The sequence below is a fragment of the Ahaetulla prasina genome, chromosome 5, assembly GCF_028640845.1.
Source record: "Ahaetulla prasina isolate Xishuangbanna chromosome 5, ASM2864084v1, whole genome shotgun sequence".
Classification (NCBI taxonomy): Eukaryota; Metazoa; Chordata; class Lepidosauria; order Squamata; family Colubridae; genus Ahaetulla; species Ahaetulla prasina.
Genome location: NC_080543.1, coordinates 74,610,678 through 74,626,115, shown reverse-complemented (window position 1 = coordinate 74,626,115; position 15,438 = coordinate 74,610,678). Strand labels below are relative to the sequence as shown.

At 37.8% G+C, this 15,438-nt stretch overlaps 2 protein-coding genes across 11 annotated transcripts in view; one reads left to right on the top strand and one right to left on the bottom strand.

Annotated features, from left to right (window-relative positions):
• Positions 1 to 15,438, bottom strand: part of PHEX (phosphate regulating endopeptidase X-linked) — a 739,707-nt gene that overhangs the window by 274,887 nt on the left and 449,382 nt on the right. The window lies entirely within an intron of this gene.
• The window catches only part of MAP7D2 (MAP7 domain containing 2), a 153,907-nt gene that overhangs the window by 59,152 nt on the left and 79,317 nt on the right, over positions 1 to 15,438 (top strand). For all 10 annotated transcript variants that reach the window (XM_058186698.1, XM_058186697.1, XM_058186696.1 and 7 more), the window contains 2 exons: positions 5,550 to 5,668; positions 8,940 to 9,175. In XM_058186698.1, the coding sequence (XP_058042681.1) occupies positions 5,550 to 5,668; positions 8,940 to 9,175 (355 nt within the window). The remainder of the gene's footprint in view (positions 1 to 5,549; positions 5,669 to 8,939; positions 9,176 to 15,438) is intronic.

Here is a 15,438-nt window from a genome sequence, read left to right as displayed (position 1 = left end):
CCACAGCTAAGAAGATCAAGCTACCATTTGCTACAATAGTAAATTAAAATCATGGCTTCAATCGTTATCTTTCTCTGTCAGCTTTTTTTTTTCACAGCACACTTCTTTATTTGGCTTGCCTTAGCTTCCTTGTTCTTTAAAAAGAAATCCCACAAATGGCGCAGATCTTCAAAAAGGTATAGCAGGCTGTTGCTAGAAAGAGCCTTTCTATTTACGATAGAATAATAATAGTTGAAGGTGATTAAAAAAAGGAAGGCATAACTTACTGTCCATTTCAAAGGTGAATTTCCAAATGACTGCTTCTTCAACCTCCGAACATATTTCAACCCCTCCCCTCCCAGCTTTTGGCATCCAGACAGCTTTGGAGTTCAACTCTAGAAATTGTCTGCCAACTTACAGCTGTATTAAAGGGTTCCAAGGAGAAGTTCTTCGACATACCCTGGCCTGGTGGGTCATAAAAGCTGATGGGATACCAGTCCCTTCAGTTAGAAGGAAGAAGAGCAACACACAGGGAAAAATCCTTTGGAGATATCTCCCTGGGTATGTGTTCAGTTAGTCATGTTCCCAGGTAGAGGTTTCAATTGAATATTGATCTTTAAAATCCTCTATATCAAAGTGTGCATTTGAAATAATTTTTTAGCTTTTTTGCAGATCTACCAAGCATGATAAAATGTCATAAAACCAGACGCTCTAAAATAAAACCATGAACCATGCAAAGAACCCACATCCATTCTAATCCAAGACTAGGCCAGAAATTAGATTTTAAGGAAATATTTTGAACAAGTTCAAAGCTAGATGAATTTCTGGGAGAGAATGTTCTTCCACAGGGCAGGCACTGTAGCAGAAGACATGTTTCTTAAGTCTCATCAAATTGCATTGTTTAAGAGATGGGACCTGAAGCACACCAAATCTGTCTGATCATACAGGATAAGTAAAAACTATGGAAGACAGAAGATGGCTCATATAATCAGACCCCATGAACAATTTTTTTAGGTAATAATGCAGATCTTGAACTGTACCCAGAAGCTTACTAGGATTCAGTGCAGCTCATGAAGTTTTACTTGGGCTGGTATGCCCATAGCTGCCAATATTGGTTTATTCTGGACCAGCTGCAACTTCCAATTGCTTTCCAAGGGCAACTCCATGTAGAACCACATTGGTTTAATGTAGAGTTTGTAAATAGCTATCTTGAATGTTCTACTTAAAGGCAAGATGAGCTGTGAGTAATTTGCATTTCATTTTCATAATAGTTCAAAGCAATCTCCTAACCATTTTTTTTCACAAAAGTTTTATTTTAACATACATATCGAGTAACATATTTAGTGTACCATCATATACAAATAATCGGACCTGCCCGGTCACCACCCCCTTCCTTTAACTCTCTTCCCTTCTCTACCTTCTTCTACTTTCCACAACCATCCTCCCCTTCTCTTATCTACATCCTCTCCTCCTTCCTCCCTACTCCTTTCTTCTCCCTCTTCTATCCCTCTTCCTTCCTTTCCTCTTCCTCCTCTTCTCTTTCCTATCTCCTTCTCTCTTCTCCTTCCCTCCTTCCCATCATTCTGAAATGGTAGCCAGGCAGCTCCGATCTTACATTAATTATACATCTTCAATCATCTCTGTACATTAACCATCAATCCATTTTCTACCCTCATACCCCCCTCCCCCTCCCTCCCCCTCCCTCCCCCCATCCCCCCGGACTTCCCAGAACCGAATACAGGGTATAAAACTAACAATCAAAAATTAAAATATAACACAAATCATAATCCATAGTCACTCCTTAAAATCTCAACTCCACTTCCAGAAACAAAGAAAATACATTTCTTCCAATCCATCATATATCAGACCACTCCATTCCTAAAGTTCTCAGAAATTTCCAATTGAGTTGGTGTTTGTTCTTCAATAAAGTACATAGTTTTTGATATCCAATCTTCATAAATCAATACCAAAAGAACGTTCCATCTTCCAATATTCACCAAGGATTCTTCTATAATGTCTTTCTTCATTAAGCAGTCTCTCAAGAATAGTTCATATTTCCAACTTAATTTCTTAAATTTTACTGTCCAGCCTCCAAAGGTAAAAAATAATTCATCTTTTCATATCTTAGGTATCATTTACATACATCAAATAATATTACAAATATTATTATTAATCCTATATTATCTCCACAATATATCAGTTGTAATAATTAAAATCTTCACTTTACCTTGCTTATATCAAATAACATTATTAAAATTACACCTATAACTTATCCAAAATATATCAGTTATAACAATTAAATTCTAGTTAAACATATAACATTACATCCATCTCTCAGATATAATATTTAATCCAAATTCCTAAATTTTACTATCTATCCTCCAAGATTAAACAATATTCCATCTTCCTATTCCTTTATACCTCAAATATATCAAATAGTACCCCTAAAATTACACATTTATATCCAAAATAAATCATTATAAGTTGACTTTGTAAAAATATACAAATAGAATGAGACTATTGCCTTATACACTGTAAGCCGCCCTGAGTCTTCGGAGAAGGGCGGGGTATAAATGTAAACAAAAAAAATTTTTTTTTTACAAAAATTAACCATAATCATATATAATAAAATTAAACATTCTCCCTCCCCTTATCTTCTGTCTTATACATTTTCCACCATCTATTCACCATTCAACTTAACATCTATCGATAAAGGATTCCCAATCTTTAATACGTTAGTGTATAAATCTCGTACTTTAAAAACTGTATTGAGAAAATACTTTCTTCCTTTATAATTCACTGTTAAGCCAGCTGGAACCTCCCATCTAAAATATATCTGATATTTCTTAAGCTCATCCACTAAAAAGGCAAATTCTTTTCTCTTTCTTAACATTTTAGGAGGAATTTCCTTCATCATTATTATATCTTGTCCTAATATTTGAAATTTATTTTTATAAAATACAAAATTCCATACCTAATCTTCTTATTTGTAAAATAAATAACCACATCTCTCGGTAAACACTTCTGCCTTGCCAACCAAGAATTAACACAATAAATTTTTTCAATATTAACTTCAAAATCTTCTGGTTCCACTCCATCTATCTGAGCAAAGGCCTGAGTAAAAATCTCTTTCAAATTTTCCTCCTTACATTCTTTTAATCCCCTCACCCTTATAGCATATTCCATTAATTTATATTGTAATATAACCCTTTCTTCATCTGCCCTATCTACCTTAACCTGAATATCATCTATTTTATTTTCTAAATTAAAGTTAATTTGAACCTCGTCTATCTACCTTTGCAAATCTAAATTAATTTGGTTAAGTTCTTCCAGTCTTTCTTCAGTCTGAATACTAGATAGCAATAATGGGGTAATTGATTCCTTTAATTTTTTTCATCTCCCTCCTCTGCTCTTCCACCGTATCTTTAAAATCCAGTATTTCTTTCTCCATTTCATTAAATTTTTGATCTGTTTCTGAAAGATGAGCCTCCATAAGCTCCTGTAAAAAATTCCTTAGACCTTCTTTGATATCTTCCTTTAATTTCTGTATCTGAATTGAAAAAATTTCCAATATTTTAGAAGTAGTTAAATTTCTTTGCTTAAAAGCCATTTTTAAACTAAGTAATACCAAGAAGAAGAAAAAGAAAAGAAAAAGAAAGAGAAAAAAGAAAAATTTAGTAAACTTTTCTTCTTAAACACTGTAATAAAAAGATAAAAAAAAGAGACAAAAAAAATTCCATTTAAAAAAAAAAATCTTGTTATATTCTTAAAGGTTCCACGCCAGCAATTGTAATAAGCATTTCCTTAGCTTTCACTTCCAATACACAAAACGCCATTTACTCTCAATACACAAAACGCCAATTCCTTTCATCATCTCCAATCTTGACTACGAATACATTCTCTGTCAGGGAGTTAAAATCTTCTTACAATCAAATGCCAACGCTCCTGTTTCAACTCTGTCCGCATTAGCAGTCCTTCAGTAATCCATTTCAGTCACGGAGATGGACGCTGCGTTTTGTTCCGCCATTTGGCAGAAGCGTTCCGGATTCCGGAGCTTTTTTCGGGCTACAGAAGGAGCGTTCCCACCAAGCCACCAGACTCTTCCTGGGGCTTTCCTGGGGGCTCTACGTCAGCCCGAATGCTCACCTCTCCCTCTTTGCCCGAGGGAAGAGGTTTTCAAGCCACTTGACAGCAGATTAACGCTGTCTGAGTGGCTCTACAGAATCACACAGAATTGGCGGTCTGAAATAGGCTGCCATTAACGAAGCGGAGCCACCAGAAGTCCTCCTAACCATTTATTGAGGCAACCCAGAATCTAATGATAGCCTTAACACAGATCTGCTTAACCATTAGTGGAAAACTGGATAAATTGCAATGAACAATAAGGAAGAAAATGTGCTCCTATTTTTTTCTTTCTGTTCTTCCCTTGGTTTGTATATCTAAGACATTAAACCACTGTTTATATTGAGCGAAATAGGCAGCAAAATACTTTGACCCCTGTCATCTTTTTCTAATTTGGAAATTGTTAGGCATGGGAGTTATACTGTACTGGCAGCAGGTCTCTACTAGAAAATGGCCTTGCATATGATAATTCTTTTCCACTTGTTGGACTACTTGATTCATCATTTGGGCTAACTGGTTTATTTGAAGTACTACTTAATACTGTGACAACTATTGCAAATCTCACATAGTCAAAAGTAAGTACCTTTAGAACCAGATTGGTTCCTTATCAAAATAAAAATGTGGAAATCATCCCTATTATTCAAAAGAGAGAAATATCATTGCTTGATTTGGGTGGGAGAAAAAGGTACAAATTCAAATGTTGGTTTCACTATAAACAGGACTTGTATTTGATGCACAGCAGTTACGCTTACTTAAATAAACATATTTAAATTTTTGAATCTTTGGAAACTATTCTTTAAGGGATTTTTTTCTAGTTAAGAAAAGTCTGACAAATATTGGAGCAAGAAACTGGTAGTTTAGCGAGCTGTCTGTGGAATTGCTGAAGTGTTTTAGTCATTGTGTAGATCCTTCTCTAGCTGTTTTTTCTGGAGTGATAATGGTAAGGAATGAAAGCTGAACTGAAAGGATTCTGGAACTGGAAATCTTCTGGCAGTGCACACTTGGCTTGACTTGTCATCACTGATGTGGCTTGGTTTGATTAAAATCTGTATAGCAATTAAGAATGAAGACACAATACATGATTGCCCATTGGGAGTATAAAGGACATTTATTTTATTTATTTATTTTATTTAATCATATTTAATCATATTTATACTTTCAGGTATTTAAACTTAAGGTTTCTTCCCTCTCAATTAATGGATGCTTGAATGGTCTTGCAGGCTTGATTTTGGTACTATATGCACAAAGGAAAGTAAGTTAAAAAGTTCTTAAAGCTCAGAGTTTGGATAGCGAATATACAAATTTCAAACTTGTGTGATATTTTCTTATGCAAAAGGCAGGTCTATGTGTGTATATTTAAACAGGAATCAATATGTGTGTTTGCATCTACATATATATCCTGAATAATTGTTTTTCTCAGATTATCTAATTATATTATCTTTTTTAAGAATGAGAAGAAAAAGAAACAGTCAACAACACCTGGCACATCTGGTTTTGGATCTCCTTTTAAAAAATATGAATCTCCAGCAGCTGTATCTAAACAATCAGCTTCGCCCACAACTCCAAAGTAAGAATGTTTTGTAAATTCTTTTTGTCCTCTGAATAAGCTTAAATGTACGCAGTTTTTATTTTAGTGTGTTGTTTTTATCATGCAGAGTAAAACATATTTTCCTCTGCAGAAATGATCTGCATTCTTGTTGCCCAAGTTTATGTTTAATAGATTTATACTGAGAAAATAGCAGCAGTATTAAGCAGATACAGGTGCTATTTCTAGTTTTGGCTCTACAAGTGCAAGCCAAACTATATGAGGTAACTCCTAGAGCTTGCCAGTGAGAATGTCCTGACTACCAAAAGTATTCAGTCATCTTGCTTAACAAGGGTCTTCCAAACCATTCCATCTGATACAAGTCAAATTTTCCTTCTTCAAAATGATATTGACGGTAGCAATTATATTTAAAATAATGCCTTCCTTTATTTTCTTCTTCTGTCCATGATTGCTTTAGCTAATCTCTCAACCTTGCCCTTGCCACCCAAAATGTGAAATTATTGATTACTTTCTCATCATCTTGTGTCCTTGCTCACATGTATACTCATGACTGAGGCCATGCTGTTAAGTGAGCATAATATCCTAATTTTGTAGGACAGCATTATTAGCCCCATTATAAAGAACTATTACAAAAAATGCAACTCAATGTTTTCATCTCAGTGTGCTTTCCTCCCTTAGTAAGCCCGTTTATATGTAATTTCATCAAAGAGCTGGCAGCTTGTTAACTTGCTCGTGATTTTTTTTGAATGTATACTGCAAAATATACAAGGTAGGTCTGCCAATGTGTAAAAAATCTCCATTCCCACCCCACTATGGGACCAGCCAGAGGTGGTATTTGCCGGTTCTCCGAACTACTCAAAATTTCCATATCTGTTCTCCGGAACCTGTTTGAACCTGCTGAATTTCACCTCTGGATAGGATAGGGGAGGCTTCTGTGGGGCAAGGTTGAGGGAGAGAAGGGGAGAGGCGAGGCTGATTGTAACTACTCATTAATTTTCAAGCCGTAAATGTCGATTTATCAAACCCGATCAAATAGCTTTGTAGCGGAGCACGGGTATTCAGCTAGTATATAAATACCAAGGAATACTACTTTATGCATAAATAGCTTTGATCAGAGATGTTTTGAATAAATTTTAAACAGTTTGCTTCATCCCCACATCTTTATATATTATCCTCTCTCTCTCTCCTCCTTCTCCTCTCTGTTTCCACACATATAACTCCTACCCTCAAAACGACGCTATAGAGCACTGCACACCAGAACAACTAGACACAAGAACAGTTTTTTCCCGAAGGCCATCACTCTGCTAAACAAATAATTCCCTCAACACTGTCAGACTATTTACTGAATCTGCACTACTATTAATCGTTTCATAGTTCCCATCACCAATCTCTTTCCACTTATGACTGTATGACTATAACTTGTTGCTGGCAATCCTTATGATTTATATTGATATATTGATCATCAATTGTGTTGTAAATGTTGTACCTTGATGAACGTATCTTTTCTTTTATGTACACTGAGAGCATATGCACCAAGACAAATTCCTTGTGTGTCCAATCACACTTGGCCAATAAAAAATTCTATTCTATTCTATATACATACATGCATACATACATACATACATAGATGCATATTTAAAAGCTTTGTTATATGTCTTTCTTTCATGGTGACCATCCAGTTTTGGTCGCTACAATGTAAAAAAGATGTTGAGACTCTAGAAAGAGAAGAGCAACAAAGATGATTAGGGGACTGGAGGCTAAAACATAAAGAACGGTTGCTGGAACTGTGTATGTCTAATCTGATGAAGGACTAGGGATGACATGATAGCAGTGTTCCAATATCTCAGGGGCTGCCACAAAGAAGAGGGAGTTAAGCAGGGGTGGGTTCTACTTACCTCCGCTACCGGTTCGCAACAGGAGCTCGCGCGCACATGCGCAGATCATCCGTGATGACGTCCGGCTGGGTGGGCGCAGCCTCCCGCTGCCATTACCAGTTTGCAAGAGCCAGACCGAACCGGGAGCAACCCACCACTGGAGTCAAGCTGTTCTCCAAAGCACCTGAGGACAAGAAGCACTGGGAAAAACTAATCAAAGAGAGAAGCAACCTAGAACTAAGGAAAAAATTCCTGACAGAACAATTAATCAGTGGAACAACTTGCCTCTAGAAGTTGTAAATGCTCCAACACTGGAAGTTTTTAAGAAGAGATTGGATAACCATTTATCTGAAGTGGTGTAGGGTTTCCTGCCTAAGCAGGGGGTTGGACTAGAGAACCTTCAAAGTCTCTTCTAACAGTGTTATTTTATTCTATTCTATTTTTCTATATTAAAACAAAAAAAATGGCTCTGCTATTGATAAATGATATATGACAGACAGGACTGTTTGTGTATATGTATTTATTTAATATTAAAGCTGAGTCCTGTTTTATATATTAATAGAAAAATACCAATACACTTCTAAAACTAGGTTACAGGGTTAATCCAATAATTCATCTTGTGGCTCATTTTGGATTTAAATGGTTGCCACTTATTAGACCTGTTTCCAGTTAAAGTTAGATGTCTAGTACTTTCAATATATTCAGCAATGTTTTCACCTGAAATAACTAATTATCAGGCTGCATCCCCACACAAATTACATTTAAAGGAATTTTATAACTATATGGATATAAACTCCAAAATTGTATATCTGTCACAAATTCAATGTTTATCTCTTTAGATTATTGCTTTTGTTAATGATGTTAATGGTTATGGTATAGCTAAATTGTTTCATGACTTTGTACCAGTAAAATTGTTTCATTTATGAGCCACGGTGGCGCGGTGGTTAAAGTGCTGTACTGCAGGCTACTTCTGCTGACTGCCGGCTGACTGCAATTTGGCAGTTCAAATTTCACCAGGCTCAAGGTTGACTCAGCCTTCCATCCTTCTGAGGTGGGTAAAATGAGGGCCCAAATTGTTGGGAGAGATATGCTGACTCTGTAAACTGCTTAGAGAGGGCTATAAAGCACTGTAAAGCAGTATATAAGTCTAAGTTCTATTGTTGCTACGTGCTATCTGTTTTTAAGTGAATTGTTGTTCATTCCATTTTATATAAACTGCATCTATTCTGTATTGTCATCTTGTAAAAAAAAATACAAAACCAACTCAATTCTATTTTCCCTTGTGTTATTTTTTAGCTTAATGTTTCATTCATAACCTGATATAAAAGATTGAGAAAAATAGCCAAGGCTAATTAATTACTATTGTCTTGATTTTGTTTTATAAGGCAAAACTGAATTATTTGAAATCTATATTTTAGGTCAGTGTCAAAGACTTATCCACAGTTTCCCAAAACTAATAGAATGTATCCAGCTTCTCCTATGAAAAATCGTACAACTTCAAACTTGAACCAAGAAACTCCTAAAAAGAAAACAGCAAAAGTTAAAGACAGCCAGCGGGACAATATTAGTCAAAGAATTCGAGCATCACCAGCTGAAGCTGTAAATCAGTCTAGTGCCGAAAAATCTTCTATGGGAAAAATTGAAAGCACTGAAGGTAGATTCTCATTTATTTGCTGTTGCTTCTTTTTTTATATATATACGTTTTTATTTTATTTTATAACATATAAAAATTGCAATTTCAATTGAACAGTGTGTTGTCTGGGTACAAATCATTTTAGGAAATAATAGTCAAAAATGTTTACAACAGTATTCATTGCATTAGTATCAGTTATAATAGTATTAATAATAAGAATAATATTTGTTTAACCAATTTATCATACCTTCCTTATATCGCTAGTCCTTTCATATATTTCCTTGTTTCTAGCTCCTGTTTTTGTCAGCTAACCATTGATAAAAGTCCCAAGTCAAAAAATATTCAGTTTCTTTCTTTTCTTTAATTATAAGTGTTAGCCTATCCATTTCTGCACATTCTAGTAATTTTTAATCACCTTTTCATCTGTTTGGATCTCTTCACTTTTCCACTGTTGTGCAAATACTATTCTAGCTGCAGTCAGTACATGTAAAATCATATCTACATTCCCTTTATTATATTTGTCCGGTAAAAGGCCCAACAAAAATGTCTCTGGTTTCAAATCAATATGCTGTTTTATCATTTTTTCCAACCATGAATGTATTTTTGTCCAATATTTTTTCACTTTTTGGCATGTCCACCACCTATGATAGTACAAACCAGGTGTCTGCTTTACAGATTTATCCTTAAACATCTTTGCTAAACTTGAAGGTGGAAAGTGCCATCTATGAAACATTTTATAAATATTTTCTTTTTATGCAGTAGACATTGTTAATTTATAGTTTCTATCCCATAATTTCTGCCATTGATCTAACTCAGTCGAATAGCCAAAATTTTTAGCCCATACTACCATTGTCTCTTTTACTTGTTCATCTTCAATCTTAATACTTAACAAATAGTTATATGTTTTCTTTATTAATTTTTCATCTATATCTGTTAATATCTGATCTAATTCTGTTAATTCTCTATATAAACCATACTGTCAGGCTGCCTCTGATTATATTTAGGAAACAATACACCTTGACTTCATTTGCAAATAAAGAAAAGTACTTTTACTAAATACATCATGACTGCAGCAGTATAAAGTTGAATCTGAGACAAAATATGGCTAACATTCCATATCCCCCCATTAGTCCCTCCTCTCCTCAGGAGGTCAGGCTGGTCTGGTCCAATGCCAGCTCCTTCTCGGCCCCCGTGGTAATCTTCTTCCGCCGGTCTCTAGCTGTTAATCATTTTAGGAATGCAGTCTCTGTTGAAAAACCCACGCTATAACATTCTTGCTGATTTCAACCGTTAATCACCCCTCCCTTTCTGTTATGTCAGACGACACTCCTAAAGGGCCCTCTTCCCTTACCCTGAATAGGGCAGTAATACATCTTATATCCTTAAACTAATTTACATTACACAAAGAACCATTTACATTCTAACCACTGAATATAAATTGTACAAAAATATGTGAGGATTGGAGTGGAGGCTGACATTCGGCCCTCCTGCAACAAGGACGTTAGTCCTAGAAAAGAAAAGAGAAAAGTTAGGGTTTGTCAGGATATTTTTTATAGAATTGTGCTATCTTTTCTGAAGCATGAACATCTTCCTTGTTAACCCATTCAGCTTGGGACAAAGGGAGGTGTTTCCAAGCAATAAGCTATTGAATTTTATTTCTATGTTTTCTTGAATCTAAGATTTCTTTCACTTCAAAATGTTGTTCGCCCTCTATGAGAATTGGTATAGGATGAGGTGTATGGTTTGCACGGAAAGTAGACATGTGTTCTGGTTTCAGTAAGCTCACATGGAAAACAGGGTGAATTCTTCTAAGTGTTTTTGGTAAATCAAGCTGTACAGTCACGGGGTTGATGATTTTCACTATGGGGAAAGGTCCCACATATTTAGGTCCCAGTTTTTTAGATTTCTGAGTGGTTTGTAAATATTTGGTGGAGAGATAAACTCTGTCTCCAACTTGGTACTTGTTCTCAGGGGATCATTTTTTATTCACTTGTTTTTTATGTGCACGGTGGGCGTCATCAATCGCCTTTCGAGTCATTTTCCATGTGCTTTGTATTTGATCTATCCATTCTGACAATGATGAAACCGTGGTTTTTTCCTTTGGGAGTTCTGAGATGGGAACAAAATCTTGGCCTGAAGCTACTTTAAAAGGAGTAAATCCAGTGCTACTATGAATGGAGTTATTGTAGGCTACTTCTGCAAAAGGTAGTAGGTCCACCCAATTGTCTTGTTGATAGTTAATGTAACAACGTAAATATTGTTCTAGTACCGAGTTCGAGCGTTCACAACTTCCATTAGTCTGGGGATGATGGGAGGAGCTTAATCCTTGGGCAGAGCCAATCAGTCGCAAAATCTCTTTCCAAAACTGAGAAGTGAATTGAACTCCTCGATCTGAGAAGATGCGTTCAGGAACCCTGTGGAGTCTATAAATGTGTTGCACAAACAACTTTGCCAGAGTCTTTGAATAAGGTATCTTGGAACATGGAATAAAATGGACTTGTTTGGAGAACAGGTCTGTGACTACCCAGATTACATTATTGCCTGCACTTTTGGGTAGTTCCACTATGAAGTCCATGGATATTTCTTTCCATGGAGCTCCTGGCCGGGCTACTGTTTGAAGTAATCCAGGAGGTTTTCCTGGAGGCCTTTTAGATGATGCGCAAACAGGGCAACTTGCTATATATGATTGAATGTCCTTTTTAAGACTTGGCCACCAAAATTGTCTTTTAAGAAGGTGCAATGTTTTCACAAAACCAAAATGTCCTGCCATTTTAGCATCATGGCATCGTTGTAGGATGGTTTCTCTGAGTGATAGAGGAACATATAGTTTTCCTCTAATCCAAGCTAGTCCATCACGGAGTGTGCATTCGTGCGAATGAGGCAAGAACCAATCATCTGAGTTCAAAGCTTCCTTAAATAACTTAGTTAATTCATCTGGTAGTGACGTTTCGGTTTTGGTATGGGTTCGGGTTATAGCCGGAGCTGCTAATTGCTGAATGGGAAGTATTGGGCGTACCACCTCGGAGCGTGTACCATTGTATTGGGGCAGACGTGAAAGAGCATCTGCCAAAAAGTTCTTTCCTCCGGGAATGTAATGTAAAGTGAAATTAAAACGGTTAAAATATTGAGCCCAGTGGGCTTGTTTAGGTGAAAGTTTTCTAGGAGTTTTTAGCGCTTCCAGATTTTTGTGATCAGTCCAAACTTCAAAAGGATGGTTGGAACCTTCTAAGAATTGTCTCCAAGTGCGAAGAGCCCAATGAACTGCAAATGCTTCTTTCTCCCAAATAGCCCACCTTCTTTCAGTTTCAGTCAATTTACGAGAAGTGAAAGCACAAGGTTGTAGTTTACCATCGGCATTGTTCTGGAGCAAAACGGCTCCGACCGCTACGTCACTAGCATCTGCTTGTACAACAAAAGGAACATACATGTCGGGGTGTTTCAAAATAGGTTCAGCAGCAAATAGTTGTTTCAACTTTTCAAACGCTGCTTGACATTCCATTGACCATTATTATTATTTTTATTTATTTATTTATTTTGTTTACATTTATATCCCGCCCTTCTCCGAAGACTCAGGGCGGCTTACAGTGTGTAAGGCAATAGTCTCATTCTATTTGTATATTTACAAAGTCAACTTATTGCCCCCACAACAATCTGGGTCCTCATTTTACCTACCTTATAAAGGATGGAAGGCTGAGTCAACCTTGGACCTGGTGGGACTAGAACCTGCAGTAATTGCAGGCAGCTGTGTTTTAATAACAGGCTTCTTACAGCCTGCGCCACACCGCGGCCCTAGAGGTAATTAGAGAGGTAATGATGGTTTAGGCTTTGTATCTCCTTTAGTTTTTAAGAGGTTGGTGATTGGCAAAGCAATTTGAGCAAAGGAGGGGATGAATTGATGATAAAAGTTCGAAAATCCCAAGAAACTTTGCAGCTGTTTGTGTGTGCATGGGGGGGGGGGCATTCCAAGACAGCTTTCACTTTCTCTGGGTCCATTTCCAATCCGTCCGCCGATATGCGGTACCCTAAGTAGTCTATTTTTGTTTGATGGAAATCACATTTGGATAGCTTGCAATAAAGTTCTGCGGATAATAACTTTTTGAGTACTGCTCTTACTAGTTTAATATGTTCTTCCATTGTTTCTGTATAGATAAGTATATCGTCAAGGTAAACAATAACCCCTTTAAACAAGTGTTGATGGAGTATTTCATTTATTAGTTGCATGAAAACTGCGGGCGTCCCCTGCAGACCAAACGGCAGTACTCGAAACTGAAAGCATCCTAGGGGGCAGTTGAAAGCGGTTTTCCATTCATCCCCCTCCTTTATACGAACTCTGTAGTAAGCCTCTCGTAAGTCTAATTTGGTGAAAAATTTTCCTTTCGCTAGATGCACTAACATGTATTTCATGAGCGGCATGGGGTATACGTTTTTGGCGTATATTGCGTTTAGATTTCTATAGTCAACTATAAGACAAAAAGAGCCATCTTTCTTTTCTCGGAACATCACTGGTGCGGCCACACGAGGCCTAGCTGGTTGGATAAACCCCCACTCTAAGTTTTTGTCTATAAATTTACGTAGCTCCCCCAATTCTTTTTGGGTCATGGGATAAGCTTTTGGTTTTGGAAGCTTTACCTCTGGAAGTATGTCTGTTGCGCAGTCAGTAGGCCTATGGGGAGGTAGAACATCTGATGCTTTCTTGCTAAAGACTTCTCGCAAGTCCCAGTATTCCTTAGGGATCCTCTCCTCCCCTTCTATCTGTTCTGTCATTGCCCCCATCACGTCATGGGGCATGGCCACGGTAGATTCCTCTTTGGTGTCTCTTTTCTCCCCTCTTAGCGTCTTAGAGCGGAAATGTAAGACTCCCGTCTTCCAGTTAATATGGGAGTTCCACTTCCGCAGCCATGACAAGCCTAGCAACAGAGGTTGGTCCATCCCCGGGGCTACTATGAAGTTTAGGACCTCACGATGGTCTCCCATCATCATTTCTATGGGTTCTGTTACAAAATGAGCGGGCCCTTCCCCTGCCACAGAGCCATCCAACTGGGCAAAGGCTATGGGCCTACGTAGGGTTCTCAGTTTTAGTTGCAATTTCTCTCCCACCTCGGGACTGATGATGCACCTAGTACACCCAGAGTCTAGGAGCACTAGCATTTCTCCCTTATTACCCGAAGAAGGGACATGCAATTTGACCGGGATGTTCAAAGGACCCTGTGTCCAACGCACCAGAAGATCTTCATCAGATTCTGACGTGGTTTCACTGTCATCAGATTTGGTTGGTGTTCCACGCTCCTCTCTGATGGGAGTGGCCTTCTTGGCGACGCCTTCTCCCACTTTTGCCAGCTTTCGCGCCTTAGCAGCTGGTTTCACCGGTTCCTTTTCACCACTAGAGGTCATCTTAGGCACCAGCTTCACCCAACAGTCAGCTGCTCGGTGGCCTTCTTTTCCACATCTGTAGCACACAGTCGAGCGTTGCCTCCCACTCTTCGACATAAGGTTGTCCTTTGGAGGGCCTCTAGCAAAATGGGCAGGGTTTGGCCTTCCAGCGCGCTCTCTTCGGCCATGATCCTTCGCTAGCTCGATTTCCATCTCCGCCGCCAGGGTGTACCAGCCGTACAACGTGGTTGGAGAAGCCCGTGCCCGGCACAATTCATACAGATCTCCATTCAGGCTATCTTTGTAAATGTCCACAAGGGTCACCTCCGACCATCCTCTCATCAGGGGAACCAGATCACTGAACTCCTGGCTGTAGTCAGCCACTGGTCTCCTCCCTTGCCTGATGGTTTTCATCCGGACTTTGGCCTTCTGCTCTGCCACGGGGTCCTCGAACCTCCTCCTCAGTGCAGTCATAAAATGCTAATAGTTTTGCAGTAAGGGGGAGTGGCCGCTATATAATGACACTACTGAATATAAATTGTACAAAAATATGTGAGGATTGAAGTGGAGGCTGACACATACATTTTAACATCCTTCTCACATCTAGATTGTATCTGCACATATGACCACCATGACCACCATATGACACTCAGTTCCTGCTTAGTTTTAAGTTCTTCCTTTTCATTTAAAATATCTTTATATCTGGTAACATTCTCTATATCATTTGGATAAATCAGTGCATCCATTGTGGAGAGCCAGACCAGTATTTTCAAATAATGTTGTTCTTTAATTTTCTCCCATATTAATAATAATGCATTCCTAATATAGTGTCTTTGGAAATAGCTATGTATTTTGTTTTTTCCATACCATAAAAAAGCATACCAACCTAGTTTGAGTCATGTCCCTCTGAGGTC